The sequence below is a fragment of the Diabrotica virgifera genome, chromosome 2 (genome assembly GCF_917563875.1).
Source record: "Diabrotica virgifera virgifera chromosome 2, PGI_DIABVI_V3a".
NCBI classification, from domain to species: Eukaryota; Metazoa; Arthropoda; class Insecta; order Coleoptera; family Chrysomelidae; genus Diabrotica; species Diabrotica virgifera.
Genome location: NC_065444.1, coordinates 216,583,374 through 216,600,079, shown reverse-complemented (window position 1 = coordinate 216,600,079; position 16,706 = coordinate 216,583,374). Strand labels below are relative to the sequence as shown.

The following is a 16,706-nucleotide window of genomic DNA, read 5'->3' as shown; positions in this document are numbered from 1 at the left end:
ATGTCATATTATGTATAAGTTTTTAGTTTGTGAAAACTGTCATTATAGATAGCAGTGCGTGAAGGGTTTAAAGTGTGCGTGAAGTAACAATGTATTTTAAATGGGATTTACTTTTTCGCACACTTTCAATGGGTTTTTGGCATACTTTCATATAATCCAATATTCTTAACTTTCGCGTTATCATGGTGATGACAATATGAGCAATGACTTACAATAAAATTTTTGGCAGTTTTGTGGTTTGAAAGTAGTTAGGATTTTTAAATGTCAAAGTTCTAAAAATTGTAGAATAGAAATGAATTCCAGTGACGAAGAGTTACAGTTTTTTTAATTGTTTATCGTAGATAAAATATTGTATGAAACTGTGCGTGAAGTACTTTTTGCGAACTTACGCGATGTATAGTAATCTAAAAATCGCGTGCGTTCTCAAAAAGCATACTTCACGAACTGTTTCATAAATACCTTACTATTTTAACGCTCCTATGGAGTGCTAAAAGTTGCATTTTTAACACGTTTGTAGAAAAAATATATTTGGTTCATTGAAATCATAAAAATATAATGGTAGGGGAGCCCAAGCGGGGATTTTTGCAGTTACTCGAGCGCGTCAGATTATCATATGGGGAGAAACGTGGTACCCTGCAGATGTACCTCTGCCATATATTGGCTCTTAACACAGGGGAGTTCGTTTAGGGGGGCCCGAAACAAAAAATCTATCCTTAAAAATACTCGAAATTGTCAGATTAAGATAAGGTAAGTTAAGTACATGCAAAACAGTGTATATTTAAAAAATCTGACGATTTGAGAGGGGCGTAAGGGAATTGGTGAGTCACAAAGTTTCACAAGAAAAAGGCGAATATTTCGCGAAATGAACGTCAGATCGAAAAACTAAAAACTACACGTTCAATATTTTTCAAAAATCTATCGATAGATACCAAACACGACTCCTCGCAGAGAGGGGTGGGGGGTAAATTTTAAATTTTAAATACAAATCCCGCGATATTTAGCAAAATAAACATCAGATCGAAAAATTGCAAAACACACTTATTTAATATTTTTGAAAAATATATCGAATGGTACCAAACGCGACCCCCCACGGAGGTGGGGTGGGGGGTTACTTTAAAATCTTAAATAGGAGCCCCCATTTTTTGTTCCAGATTTGAATTCTCTGCATAAAAATAAGCAACTTTTATTCGAAACATTTTTTCGAATTATGGATAGATGGCGCTATATTCGGAAAAAACGATTAATGGAAATGGAAAATTAAATTAAAAAATGGCAAGCGCCCGCTAAAATGGAAAATTTTACTTAACTTTTTTTGGTTTTAGGACCTAATAATCACAACCCAATAGGTCCCCAAAGCGCTCGAGTGACTGCACATTTAGCATACTTTGCTCCCCTACCATAAGTAAGTACATCTTTGGACGTGCGTACAAAGAACACAGTTTTTTTTTTATATATTTTTACACAATGTAATAGTAAAAATCATTGATATTTTTATTGTCCTAATTACATGTGTTGTGATTAAGACAATTACATATTTTTGTTGGTTTTTATGTAAATTTGGTTATTCCACTACTTTTTTTTATTCATTTTGCATTTCTTGATTTTTGGGCACTTTTACGACTTTATACCAAAGAACATATTACAGTTTGAGCTTTTCATTACTTTTTCGGCCAAGTCCACAAAATATTGTACATTTTTGAGGTGTACCGTGTTCCCAATTGCTAAATAATAATCACATCTTTTATTCTATATAGAATATGAATATTTAGAATATGAATATATAGAATATGAATATATGAATATTTTTTATCGTAAGTATTTTTATTTCTGATGTTGGTATATTGCACTGATGCAGTAATGCAGGATGCACTAACTATTGAATAGAATATGGATTCATTATATATTCGTTGACTACTATTGTTAGAATGTTGATGTTATTTTAAGATTATTTGAATTGAATTTTGCAGAATAATTTTATTCAGTTTCTTTATTAGCGATGGAATGTAAAGTTGAAATTAAGAAAGAAGTTAAAGAGGATTACCAAAATGATTTAGAGCTATCCACCTCAGTAGATATGGATGATTTGAAAAATGAACCAGGGGAAGATTACCCAGGTAAGAAAAGTAATAAAAAGGTTTATTTTTATCTCGTATCAATAGTATGTATCAAACAGAACGTGCTACATTTGTCCATTCCGTATTACTAATATGTATATATAGGCCTGGATCCCGCGTACCAAAAAAAAGTTTATTAACACGTTGACGGACAGTGCATCAAATGTGTAAGCAAGTGGTGTGACACTATATTATGTATTTTGCAAAGTAGAATAGGGAAATTTCTGAATTTCTTTTAATGCTTATACTTTATGGAAACAATTAGCTTTTAACATTTTTTTGTAAACATGTGGACGACGACCATGGACATCGTGTCACATTTAATATGCATCTGTAAATGTAATGTGACATTTTTTGAGACCGATTTTTTGTCACAACTCATTATTTTAAAAATGTCGTCTATAGACGTTGTGTCACATAACATCAATGGAAATTAGACGTCTATAGACGTTTTGTCCGTCAATGTATTAATAGCAAGCTTAAAATTTGTTAATAACTTAACGGTGCCTAGTCGAACAAACTTTGATGTACGGGAACACTGGAACAGGGGAAGTTTTAATTGTGGAACAGGTTACCTACAGATTTCGAACGTCAGACTATGAAAACGTCCCATGAATTTTGTCGGACAGAACTTCCAATTGATTTGTTACCCTTTCATTAAACTCATGCAAAAGGCAGACTTCTATTTACCACCAATATAATAGGGAACTTGCGCATTTTTTTATTACATAACAATGTTCAGTTTTGTTTAAAAATGAGATTTCCAAAATTTCACGTTTCAAAACCTCATAATAACTTAGAAATACAAATTTAAAGTCTTTTGCGATATTCAAATAGTTCAAACGACCCGTGACGTCACATAGTTTAACTATATGGTTATATTTATGGTTATATTTAGGTATATTCTTCTTCTCATTCTTTAGTTTATTGGCCTCCACTTACTTGGGTATTTGGCCAGCTCATCGTCGCGGAATAAGAGAAAATATTTATATTCTAATGACATTTATCGTATCTCATTGTAATAATATATACCAGTTTGTTGAGATTGGAGTTTGATACAGTTCTTGAAGGAAAGCTAAGAAGGCTTACTACGGAAACATTTTGTAAAAGTACAAGTTTTCTATGAATAGTTCAAACGATCAAAAACACTTGTGACGTCACATAACTGTATTTTCTACTGACGTTTATAATGTCTAATTTAAAATCATATACAATTTTGTTTACTTTGTGGTGCAGAATGTAAACATTAACCTTATGATGTCACGGCGCGTTTTGGGCTAGCTGCTTTAATTTAATTTAGAATCGTCTTTAGGGGCCAAACGGAACACAAAATTAGTATATTATGTAACGAGCATTTAATGATGGTCATTATGAAGCGAGTATGAGGGATAAGAAACGAGCCGTATGCGGCGAGTTTCTTATAGAGTACGAGCTTCATAATGATAATTAAATGCAAGTTGTATACACTATTTTTTCTATGATCATTCACAACAAAAAATATATTCAAATTTATTAATTTTGTAACGCAAACAAATTAAGAAGTTTGTCAATTTGACAGTTTGTTTACATATTGAGAACTGTCAAAGCGTATGTATTTGACTCGCCATTGGTCACTGCGCGTGTACCACCTTTATTGCGAATGCCATATCGCGATTCTATTGGTTAAAAATCTGTATCTTAATGAAAATCTGTATCATAATGAAGTTCATTATGATACAGGTAGTGACATCATAATTGATATAACTATTATAGTATGAGAATAGAAAAACAACTTTTTTTTATCTTTGATACATGTTACAGATTATGTTTTGTTGTGATTTATAACATTTTTTTCGAATTTAAAATTTTATGCAAGTTCCCTATTCCTGTCATTTGACATGTTCTACATGTTGGACTTATTAAAATGTGCAACATATTTGTCGGGTAAACATTTTTTCATATTATAAAGTTTGTTATTGAATAAACTTAAAAACAACCTTAACAACTATACCTCGTTTTTTAAACAAGAGTTCTTCTTCAAGTGCCGTCTCCTAATCGGAGGTTGGATATCATCATCACTATCTTTACTCTATCTACCTCTGCTCTAAAGAGTTCTATAGAACTGCATTTAACCTTCGGATGACCAAGCGGGGGAAATTGTGACCCCAGCGTATGTTTTTCTTTAATAAATTCAAAAGTATTTTCAATTTTTAACTCATTATTTTTTTATTTGACTTTAATATCATTCTAGATATCCTCATATTTTGAAATAAAAAAAATTCCCTATATTTTACCAATAAAAAATATATTCTGAAGTTGATGTTTAGTAAAATAGCGTCTATTATGTGTAATTACAAGTAGTTTTACGCTAATGACGTCGACTTTGCAAAGTAACATGACACTTACTCAACATACACACTACACATGACACTAATACTCATGTTGTGACTGGTTGAATGACATAAATTCAAGGCAAAAAAAAATAAAAAACAACTTTATTTTTTTGTTAATTGTCATTTTTGACATTTTTGACCGGGGTCATTTTCCCCCCTTGGTCATCCGTGTAACAAAAAAAGGTTGGTCATCGGAAGGTTAAACCAGTCCCTTAAATTCTTCAACCATGACACTCTCCTTCTTCCTATACTCATTCCGCCTCTTATCTTTCCCTGTATTATCAGTCTTAGCGTTTCATATCGCGCTCTCCTCATTACATGTCCCAGATATTGTAACTTTCTTATTTTTATTGTGTTTATTATTTCGCATTCTTTACCCATTTCTCGCAATACTTCCGTGTTCGTTTTCTTCTGTGTTGTTATTTTAAGCGTCCTTATGTAACACCACGTTTCAAATGACTGTAGCTTATTTATGTGTTCTTGCTTTAATGCCCAGCTTTCAAGTCCTTATTGTAGTATCGAGGACACGTAGCATCTCAAAGCTCTTACTCTCAGTTCTAAGCTAAGGTCTTTGTTGCAGAGAACTGTTTTCATTTTTACAAACGCATTTCTTGCTTTTTGTATCCTGGTTCTTATTTCTGTTGTTTGATCATTTTTATTTGAAATCCAGGTTCCTAGGTATTTGTATTTATCAACCCTTTCTATCGGTACATTTCCCAAATGTATTCTTGTTTGCATGTTTGTTTTCTTAGTTATTATCATGTAAACAAGAGCAGTAATTCAAATTTACCGGGCCGTAATGCGTGTTTTTAATTGGTTCAACCACAGACAAGTTTACTCCACTGAATTATACAAATTTGTCACTACATATTTACATTTATGAAATTTTGACACTAATATTTAAAATTCGTAGGTTAATTAATTTATATCTTCGATTTTTTTTGTATATTCTGCCATATCTCTTAAATTTTTAGATTTTTAGTCTGCGTTTATTTAAAAAACAGTTGTTGTTAGAACTTTTGAGCGACGTATTAGTATAATATAATATAATATTTATAGATTACCATCAAAGACCGATATGATCAACTAATAGAGAAGATGAATCTGGTTATTTTTTTAGTGACATTATTGGGTGAATATGTCGTTTAAGTTTACTCCTCCTATTTAAAAAATGAACCATAGTTTACACAATCATAAACTTGTCAGGATGACACGTTCCACAATTAAAACCACGTTCCACAATTAAAACTTCCCCTGTTCCAGTGTTCCCATGCATCAAAGTTTGTGCAGTATTGAAATGCATTGTTAGATCTAATATTGTCCATTTGTCTGCCCATTTAGTTCTTAAGTTTTGCTTACGTAAAGATAATGCGTCTGGTAGCAATTCGGGAGCTTGTTTGCCAAGAGTAATACGTTTCCCGTTATGGACTATGGATGAATACCCTTTGGCCCATATAAAAAATGTATTTATCTGTTTACAATCTAAGACTCTTAAGGTTGTCAAAGTGAATTGTTTGCCCAACCCAAAACCTTAAATATAGCAAGTGCCTCTGCTATAAAGATTGTAAAGTTTGGGTTTAGTTTAAACAACAAACTTTCGTTTGTTTTCCCTGTACACTGCACATCCTGTTCCAGTGGGGGATTTGGATCCATCTGTAAAAAATGTATGGACATTACCTAGCTTCTCTAGTTCTATTTGCATATGTATGTTATTAATTGCTGGATTATCGTTATATTCTGGAAAAATAATATTTGGTTGTGTAAGACATATATCAAATTTAGCCACATTTAGGGTCGATTTCTCATACCTGCGGTAATCTATGGTTCAGTTGAACCAGGTTCACTGGTGAACTACGGTTTTGTTTGGAATGCATTTCTCATTGCACGTTCATGTCAGTGCACGTTCTACAGCTTTCGAGAAATGCCAATAGATGGCAAAAGGTAAAAAACTGTCGCCATTTTGACCTACCGTTTTCAGGGACGCGCCAAGTAACTTCGGCGCCGTCGTGCAAAATATTGATAAGCGCCTTGATCAAAATTACCAGGGTAGAAATATCAATCACTCCTACATCTACCCAGATTTTTTTTAAGGAAATAATAAGTACACAGTACTGTTATAAAAAATAATATATTCTTCTTCCTTCTTGTATGGAGACTTTAAAGCATGTTTATTCTTCAATATTTGCCTCCTAAATTGTTTAGATTATCGCACCACATTTTTCTTGGTCTGCAAATAATTCTTCATCAATTTGGTGACATCTCGTGCTATTCGTACTTTCCTATCCTCTGCCATTCTTAGTCCTGTCGCCAGGGGGGGGGGGTACAACGGCCTTCTTAATTCAGATGGACTTACCCAAGTTTTTTTTATGTATTTTGGCCCGTAGAACACGAATTTTTTGGGTAACAGTTGATACGGATGTCGATAAGATTGTTATAAACAAAGAAGTTGAGGAATTACATAACAGCGATTTCTCGCAAAACAAAACAATTTTTTGGGTCATTCTAACCAAAAAATGTTTCTACAAGTTTTTTCGTAGGATGCAGTTTTCGAGATAAACGCGGTTGAACTTTCAAAAAATCGAAAAATTGCAATTTTTGAACCCGAATAACCTTTGAATAAAAAATAAAATAGTAATTCTGCTTACCGCCTTTAAAAGTTTAAGTCATATTTTATCTGTTTTAAATATTTGCATTGCTAAAAATTTATTTTTTGATTGTTAAAAAAAGCTATAAAGACATAGTGTTTCCCGTGCCTAATATAATACATGCGTTTTAATGCATGCTACGTAGAAATAGCTCCGCTTGCACTTTTACCTCCTCTACCTACTCATTCGATTTTAAATGAGAAATCATTGAAAACATCACTTAAGCACTAGGTGTTTATAGCTTTGTTTTAACAATAAAATAATAAATTTTTAGCAATACAAATAATTAAAACCGATATAATTTGACTTGAACTTTCAAATGCGGTAAGCAGAATTGCTATTTTATTTTTTAATCAAAAGTTATTCGGGTTCAAAAATTGCAATTTTTCGATTTTTTGAAAGTTCAACCGCGTTTATCTCGAAAACTATGCATCCTACGAAAAAACTTGTAGGAACATTTTTTGGTTAGAATGGCCCAAAAAATACAAAAAAATGTTTTCTTTTGCAAGAAATCGCTGTTATATGATTCCTCAACTTCTTGGTTTATAACAATCTTATCGACATCCGGATCAACTGTTACCCAAAAAATTCGTGTTCTACAGGTCAAAATACATAAAAAAAACTTGGGTAAGTCCATCTGAATACAGGAGGCCGTTGTACCCCCCCTGGCGACAGGACTATCTACTAATGTGTTCGTTCCACTCCTGTTTCCGTTTTGTCACCCATGTATTTATGTCTTCTACATTGCATGATCTTCTTAGGTTTTCGCTTCTCTCCCTATCCAACAGACTTTTGCCTGATATTCGTCGAAGTATTTTCATCTCTGTTGTTTCTAGTAGTCTAGTAGTTGTTAAAAATAATTTTTTAAAACTATATTGCATAATAAAAGAGAACAGAATAAAAACTATGTTAAAGTTATACAGCATTACTTAAAATTATTAAAAAAGATTGAAGATCAAAAAACGAAACATATTTATATTGCGATTTTTTAAACAAATGTACTTATTATGATGAAAACCAGCGGATATTTCATTATTCCGGTCCTTTAAAAACTCAGATTCTGTAGAAATAATAGTAAGATTTTCTAGCCGTTCCTGACCCATTGTAGATCTTAAGTAATTGAAGCGTTTATTTGAAATACAACACTTGTCCAAAAATGAAAATTTTGGAAAATCAAGTAAAACTGCCCAGCTTTAATTTATTTCAAATCTTACTTTTATTAAGACATTCATTGGAAGGAATATGGATATCAAAATAATTGTACAAACTTACCAAAATATATTCGAAAATAGAGAGGTATTGTGTTGTACATATTGTGTTGTACAAAAATACAGGTCATAAATTAAATCACCTATTCTGGGACCAAAAATAGTTCGAATGAACCTAACTTACCTTAGTACAAATATGCACATAAAAAAAGTTACACCCCTTTGAAATTACAAAATGAAAATCGATTTTTTCGAAAATATCGAAAACTATTGGACATTTTTTATTGAAAATGGACATGTGGCATTTTTATGGCAGGAGTATCTTAAAGAAAAATTTTAGTGAAATTTGTGCACCCCATAAAAATTTTATGGGGGTTTTGTTCCCTTAAACCCCCCCCCCCAAACTTTTGTGTACGTTCCAATTAAATTATTATTGTGATACCATTAGTTAAACTCAATATTTTTAAAACTTTTTTGGCTCCTAGTATTTTTTCGACAAGGCAGTTTTTATCGAGTTGCGGCTTCTTTTCTAATATGTTTACATAAAGATTTTATGGGGGTTTTGTTCCTTTAAACCCCCCCCCCCCCCAATGGTTGTGTACGTCCCAATTAAACTATTACTGCGATACCATTAGTTAAACACAGTGTTTTTAAAACTTTTTTGGTTCTTTGTATTTTTTCGATAAGGCACCTTTTATCGAGATGTGGCTTCTTTTTTAATATGGTTCCAAATATACCTAAAAATGTAAATCGTAAATAAATTTTCCTATTATTATCAAGTCTCCATAATCGTACATAGCCATATACAAATATGTGGTGGATTTCACAAATATGCAAAATATCTCGATAAAAACTGACATTTCGAAAAAGTACTAAGAGGCAAAAATTTTTTTAAAATATTGTGTTTAACTAATGGTACTACAATAATAATTAAATTGGAACGTACACAAAAGTTTGGGGGGGTTTAAAGAACAAAACCCCCATAAAATTTTTATGGGGTGTCTAAATTTCACTATAATTTTTTCTTAAGATACTACTACCATAAGAATGCCACATGTTCATCTTCAATAAAAAATCTCCAATAGTTTTCGATATATTGGAAAAAATCGATTTTCATTTTGTAACTTCAAAGGGCTGTAACTTTTTTTATAAGCACATTTGTACAAAGGTAAGTTAGGTTCAATCGAACTATTTTTGGTCCCAGAATATGTGATTAAATTTATGACCTGTATTTTTGTTACACCCTGTAGTTTCTGTTATGCTGAACTATTTCTAATACAAAAGAAACAAACATCACATTATTACTATCAAAGAATGCACACAACTGATAAATTTAAGGATAAGATCATACACACTTACAACTACCGTTGACTAGGATGGGACAAGTGTTGTTTTTACAAAAAAACGCATGGACATCTGTTGTTTTTCTAAAACTTTCAAAATTTTCTATGCAATGTGAACCAAATGTGTGAACTGGAGAAATAAACTACTATTCTATAAGAACAACAAATAAAGTCGAATTTTAGAAAAATGGACATATGTTGTTTTTCAAATAAACGCTTAGCTAGAACGGCTGAAGCTACAGAAATCGGTACCTATAGTTAATAATATACGTAACGAAATAGTAATATTTGGAAATGAGTGGACTAAGTTATTTTTTGCAATGTTTTTTTTTGCTTCAAAAAATATTTAGTTTTGAATTGAATATTTATTTAACTTTCCCGAGTCAAAGGGCGCCTTTAACGCCTTGGCGCCGTCGTGCGCCGCACGACCTTGCCCATATGGACGGCGCGTCCCTGACCGTTTTTATGCTGTTTTTGAATAAAGTTAAATTTAAATATTTATAGTCAAATACTCATTTTAATAATTATAAATAAATGTTATAAAAACAAAAATAATGTTATCGTTTATCGTTATATATATAGTGGCTAAAACACCCCCGCGAGGGTAGCGCCGCCTTTACAGGCTCTCTAGATCCATGTTTTCGAGATGGATTATTCCTCCATTCTTCTTTTCTTAGACTGCATTACATATCCGGTTCCAGCTCCTTCTGTCTCTTGCTCTTTCCTCTGCATTTCTAATTCCCATGTCCTCCAGATCTCGCTTCACCTCTTCCAGCCATTTGGACCTCTGTCTTCCTCTTCGTCTCCTACCGGCCGGAGACCACTTTGTTACTATGTTTATTATCGCTTCTTCTCCTGCTCTCCATACATGCCCAATCCATCTCAATCTTTGTCTCTTTATTCTCCTGACTATATCTTGCCCCTTCAATTCCTCATTTATTTCGTTATTTCTTCGACTCCTGTATTCACCTTCTGCTGTTTTTATTGGTCCTAATATTGCCCGAATTATTTTTCTCTCAGTTGTTCTCAAATTTTCTTCGTCTGTCTTGGTCATTGTCATCACTTCTGCTCCATACATTAATGTCGGTCTAATTAATGTTTCATAGAGCCTTAATTTAGTTGTTTTTGTTAATATCTTGCTTTTTATCATTTTTTTGTTGGCTTGGAATGCTCTATTTATTGCCAATGATTTCTCTTTTATTTCGTTTTCTCTTGTTCCATCATTTGACAGCATGACTCCTAGATACTTATATTTACTTACTTCTTCAAATTTGTATCTTCCCACTTTGACCTCACTATTGGTAGGTTTTTTTCCTAATCTTAACATTTTTGTTTTGTTTTCGTTAATACTCAAACCCACTGTTTTTCCTTCTTGAATGAGTTCCTCTACCATTTGCGTTAATATATCTCTTCTCTTTGCCATTATCACGACGTCATCGGCATATGCTACAATTTGACCTCCTCTATTTCTGAGTGTTCCTTTGTTCATTTTTCTGGTAATATATTCTATTGCCATGTTAAATAATGTTGTGGACAAACTATCACCCTGCCTCACTCCTTTGTTTGTTTCGAACTCTTCTGTTTCCCCTATTTGCGTTTTCACACTAACTCTGGTATGACTATCGTCATTTTTATAAATTTTCTTAATTTAAGACGTACCTGTAGCGTTTTTAGTATTTCCAATAGTTGCTTTCGTTTGATGGAATCAAAAGCTTGTCTAAAATCTACGAAAAGTATTTCTAAGTTTATGTTAGATTCGTTCGCCTTCTCCATTATTTGTTTTAGTATGTATATCGCATCTATTGTGGATTTTCCTTTCCTGAATCCACATTGATATTGCCCTATCTTATTGTCTGTTGCTTCCTGTAATCTTCTTTGTATTATGGTTGACAACACCTTATATACTGTACTCAGTAATGTTATTCCCCTGTAATTTTGACATTCTTGTTGGTTTCCCTTTTTATGTATCGTTATTATTTGCCCTGTTTGCCATTCTTTTGCATTTTTTCTTCTTTCCAGATGTTTACTATCAGTTTGTGTATTTCCCTATGCAACGGTTCTCCTCCTAATTTTATGAGTTCGCTGTTTATGTTATCTTTCCCGGGTGCTCTTCCGTTTTTGTTATTTCGATTACTTCTTCGAGTGTTGGCTCATTCGTTCCATTATTTTTCCAATCTTCCTCCATTTCGAGGTATATTTATTAGCCCAGTCGGGATACCATTTGACCTTGCATTAGGAGCTGCCCCAAATTTTACTTTTCTAGTCTTTAGGGGAGGTCAATAGTAGTATAAATTTAAAATCTCGACTGAATTTGACCGTTGCGTTAGCCGCCATCTTGATTTTAAACGAGAACACGTTTTTGCTCAATATATCCGCCATTTTCAACTTTTCGACAAAAAATATACAAACTGAAATTGTTGAAAATGCGATTTTCTATAATTTCGTTTATTATAATTTTTTTCGTGCGGTCCATATTTTCCGAGGTATGGGGAAAACAGTGACAGTTAAAGCATAATTATAGATTTATTGAATTATCTCGTTTATTATTACTTTTACAAACTATTACTAACAAATTTTAACCTATACAAGAATGAAGAGAATTAAATTTTGTACAATTTTGATCTCTTTCATTTTTTTGATAAAATCAATATTTAAGGTAGTACGTATGCGGTAAAGGCGCGAGCGTAAGACCCGATTGATTTTAAAGCAATTGTTTTTGTTCAATATCTTCGCCATTTTCAACTTTTCGACAAAAAGTGTAAGGACTGAAATTGTTCCAATTACGATTCACTACAATTTTTCGAGAGAACCAGTGGCGGGTCTAAGAGGGGGGAATGGGAAAATTCCCACAACGGGGTCCAAAATTAAAAAAAATTGTTGAAATGTTAAAATATGTTAGCTGACATGAAACTTAATTATCGACAGACAAATTCAACCAATAAAACCCTCTAGTTAATAAAATTAAGTGAACTTAATGCATATAAGTTATTATTTATGTCTTTTATGTACTTAGTTTGGTTGGTGTTTTATTGGAAGTTTCAAAAATTGTATAAAATATAATTCTCTTTATTTTTGTTTGTGTACAATTATGTCGTAATAAATGAGACAATTCATTAATTATGCTTCCACTCCGCTTCCACTATTTTCCTCCTTAATTCAGAGAATATTGATCGCATAAAAAAATTGTGGAAAAGAAATTGTAGGAAATTGCGTTTCCAACAATTTTAGTTCCTACCGTTTTTGTCGAAAAGTTGAAAATGGCAGAGATATTAATCAACAACGGTTTCCTTTAAAATCAATATGGCGGCTAATGCAACCGCGGAATTCAGTCGAGATTTTAAATTTACACTACTATTGATCTCCCCTAAAGGATATAATTATAAAATTTGGGGCAGCTCGGAAAAAAGATTCAATTCAGTAATTATGCTCCCCCCACCACTTTTTACTATTTTCCCACTTAACTCGGAAAATATCAACCGCATGAAAAAAATTGTTAAAAAGAAATTGTAGGAAATCATATTTGGAACAATTTAAGTTGAAAATGGCGTAGATATTGAACAAAAACAATTGCTACAAAATCAATCAGATCTTACGCTCTCGCCATTATCGCATACATACTACCTTAAATATTAACTTTAGCAAAAAAATGAAAGAAACTAAAATTGTGTAGAATTCAATTCTCTCTATTTTTGTATAGGAACATTTTTGTCGTAAAACTAACAATAAACGAGATAATTCAAGAATTATGCCCTATTTATATATACAGGGTGTCCCGAAAAGATTGGTCATAAATTATACCACAGATTCTGGGGTCAAAACTAGGTTGATTGAACCTCACTTACCTATATACAATAGTGCACACAAAATAAGTTACAGCCCTTTGAAGTTACAAAATGAAAATCGATTTTTTTTAATATATCGAAAACTCTTAGAGATTTTTTATTGAAAATGGACATGAGGCACTCTTATGGTAGCAATATCTTAAAAAAAAATTAAAGTGCAATTTGTGCACCCCATAAAAATTTTATGGGGGTTTTGTTCCCTTAAACCCCCCAAACTTTTGTGTACGGTCCAATTAAATTGTTATTGTGACACCATTAGTTAAACACAATATTTTTAAAACTTTTTTGCTTCTTAGTACTTTTTCGATAAGCCAGTGTTTATCGAGATATTGTGAATATTTGTCGAATCCACCACATATTTGTATATGGTTAAGTACGATTGTAGCGACCTGTTAATAATCTGAAAATTTATTTATAATTTACATTTTTAGGTATATTTTGAAAAAGAAGCCATATCTCGATAAAAGGTGACTTATCAAAAAAAGACTAAGAGACAAAAAGGTTTTAAAAATACTGTATTTAATAATAGTTTATTTAGAACGTACACAAACATTTGGGGGGTTTAAAGGAACAAAACCCCCTCAAAATTTTTATGTAAACATATTAAAAAAGAAGCCGCATCTCGATAAAAACTGGCTTATCGACAAAATACTTAAAGGCAAAAAAGTTTTAAAAATGTTGTGTTTAACTAATGGTACCACAATATTGAATGAATTGGAACGTACACCAAAGTTTGGGGGGGTTTAAGAGAACAAAACCCCCATAAAATTTTTATGGGGTGGACAAATTTCACTATAATTTTGTTTTAAGATGCTCCTGCCATAATAATGATACACGTCCATTTTCAGCAAAAAATCTCTAATAGTTTTCGATATATTGAAAAAAATCGATTTTCATTTTGTAACTTCAAAGGGCTGTAACTTTTTTTATGAGCACATTTGTACTAAGGTAAGTTAGGTTCAATCGAACTATTTTTGACCCCAGAATGTGTGGTATAATTTATGACCAATCTTTTCGGGACACCCTGTATAACTGTCACTATTTTCCGCTATAACTCGAAAAATATCGAAGGCACGAAAAAATTGTACAAATAGAAATGATAGAAAATTACATTTTCAACAATTTTGGTTGTTATACTTTTTGTCGAAAAGTTGAAAATGGCGGAGATATTGAGCAAAAACGGTTCTCCTTTAAACTCAAGATGGCGGCTAATGCAATGGCGGAATTAAGTCGAGATTTTAAATTTACACTACTATTGACCCCCCCCCTAAAGATTAAAAAAAAATTTGGGGCAGCTCCTAATGCAAGGTTAGGCCTGTTATTCGTCTAACCCGATTGGACTATATCACAGTATAAAGAGGGACAGTAGAACCACTCTCCGAAAAATTGGAAGTAAAATCTGTTGTGTTGGCAGTCGCTTTTGCCCCACTCTCGCATTGCTATTCGCATAGAAACGTACGGCTTTTAACAGGTAAAACCCGCATCCACCACTGGTGAATTACCAATTGCGTACTGCCGGTATTACTTCCTGAGATCAAAGCGCCGACAGAAGAGTGATTTTACTGTGGAACCTCTATATACTGTGACTATATATTATGACAGCGATTCATGTTAATACAACGCATGCATAATCCATGAAATCATCTGAACTGGGTTCTGAAATCTTTGAACGGCCGAATTCCACCGTTCAAGCATCGTTCAAGTTTAAACTGCCATCGGTAGAACGTGAATTGAGAAAGACGATTTTGACTTTAAACTGACGTTCACTAAAAGTTCAGGTTAAACTGGAGTTGAACTCGATATGAGAAATTGGCCCTTAGCCGTGAAGAACGGCAAACCAGAATCATAATGTAGTTTGATGTTTGAGACTGTTGCAAATGCATCAGCTACAGGGGGACAGTTTCTGTTATGCCAGTATTTATTAGTGTAGCTATTTGCAGTTAATTTTGTTCATTTAAGTTAAGCGTCCACAGGTCCGCATCATATACATCGGATGGATCGCATCAAACGGATTAATTTTTCATACTGCGTCCATAGCCCAGTAAATGAACGGGAAATTCGGCGATACGGTGTAATTTTCAGGGGCAACTCCGAATTGCATGAAAATTTGGATTTAGGTTCTACTTACCCTCCACTTCAAAGTTGAAATTGTACCGTTGGTTGCTTTTACTTGGGGGGTGACAGTCACCCCTTCTCGGGGGTGAAGAAACATACGTTCAAGATAAGACCGGAAATGGATAAATTGATTGATTTTAAGCAACTTTTGTTCTATAGAGTTTTTTACGTAAGTCAATACTTTTCGAGTTATTTGCCATTGAAAATGTTGATTTTTCGACAAAAAACTACGGACCAGTATTTCCAACCGCACTTAAGCCAAAGCTTACTTTAAGCCTGAGCTTAAGCCTAGGTGCCTGTATTTCCACTTCAATTTGAGTCTTAAGCATAGGCTTAAACCAAATAATTTTAAGCACTACATATTTACATTTATGAAATTTTGACACTAATATTTAAAATTCGTAGGTTAATTAATTTATATCTTCGATTTTTTTTGTATATTCTGCCATATCTCTTAAATTTTTAGATTTTTAGTCTGCGTTTATTTAAAAAACAGTTGTTGTTAGAACTTTTGAGCGACGTATTAGTATAATATAATATAATATTTATAGATTACCATCAAAGACCGATATGATCAACTAATAGAGAAGATGAATCTGGTTATTTTTTTAGTGACATTATTGGGTGAATATGTCGTTTAAGTTTACTCCTCCTATTTAAAAAATGAACCATAGTTTACACAATCATAAACTTGTCAGGATGACACGTTCCACAATTAAAACCACGTTCCACAATTAAAACTTCCCCTGTTCCAGTGTTCCCATACATCAAAGTTTGTGCAGTATTGAAATGCATTGTTAGATCTAATATTGTCCATTTGTCTGCCCATTTAGTTCTTAAGTTTTGCTTACGTAAAGATAATGCGTCTGGTAGCAATTCGGGAGCTTGTTTGATAAGAGTAATACGTTTCCCGTTATGGACTATGGATGAATACCCTTTGGCCCATATAAAAAATGTATTTATCTGTTTACAATCTAAGACTCTTAAGGTTGTCAAAGTGAATTGTTTGCCCAACCCAAAACCTTAAATATAGCAAGTGCCTCTGCTATAAAGATTGTAAAGTTTGG

General features: G+C 32.8%; 1 protein-coding gene across 5 annotated transcripts in view; it reads left to right on the top strand.

Annotated features, from left to right (window-relative positions):
- LOC114333974 (zinc finger protein OZF-like) overlaps positions 1-16,706 on the top strand; it is a 231,802-nt gene that overhangs the window by 184,577 nt on the left and 30,519 nt on the right. For 2 of the 5 annotated variants that reach the window (XM_050643099.1, XM_050643101.1), the window contains exon 2: positions 1,995-2,114. The exons of 2 other annotated variants lie outside the window; for them this stretch is intronic. In XM_050643099.1, the coding sequence (XP_050499056.1) occupies positions 1,995-2,114 (120 nt within the window). Of the gene's footprint in view, positions 1-1,982; positions 2,115-16,706 lie in introns of all 5 variants that reach the window. One more of the 5 variants, XM_050643100.1, reaches the window with a different exon arrangement.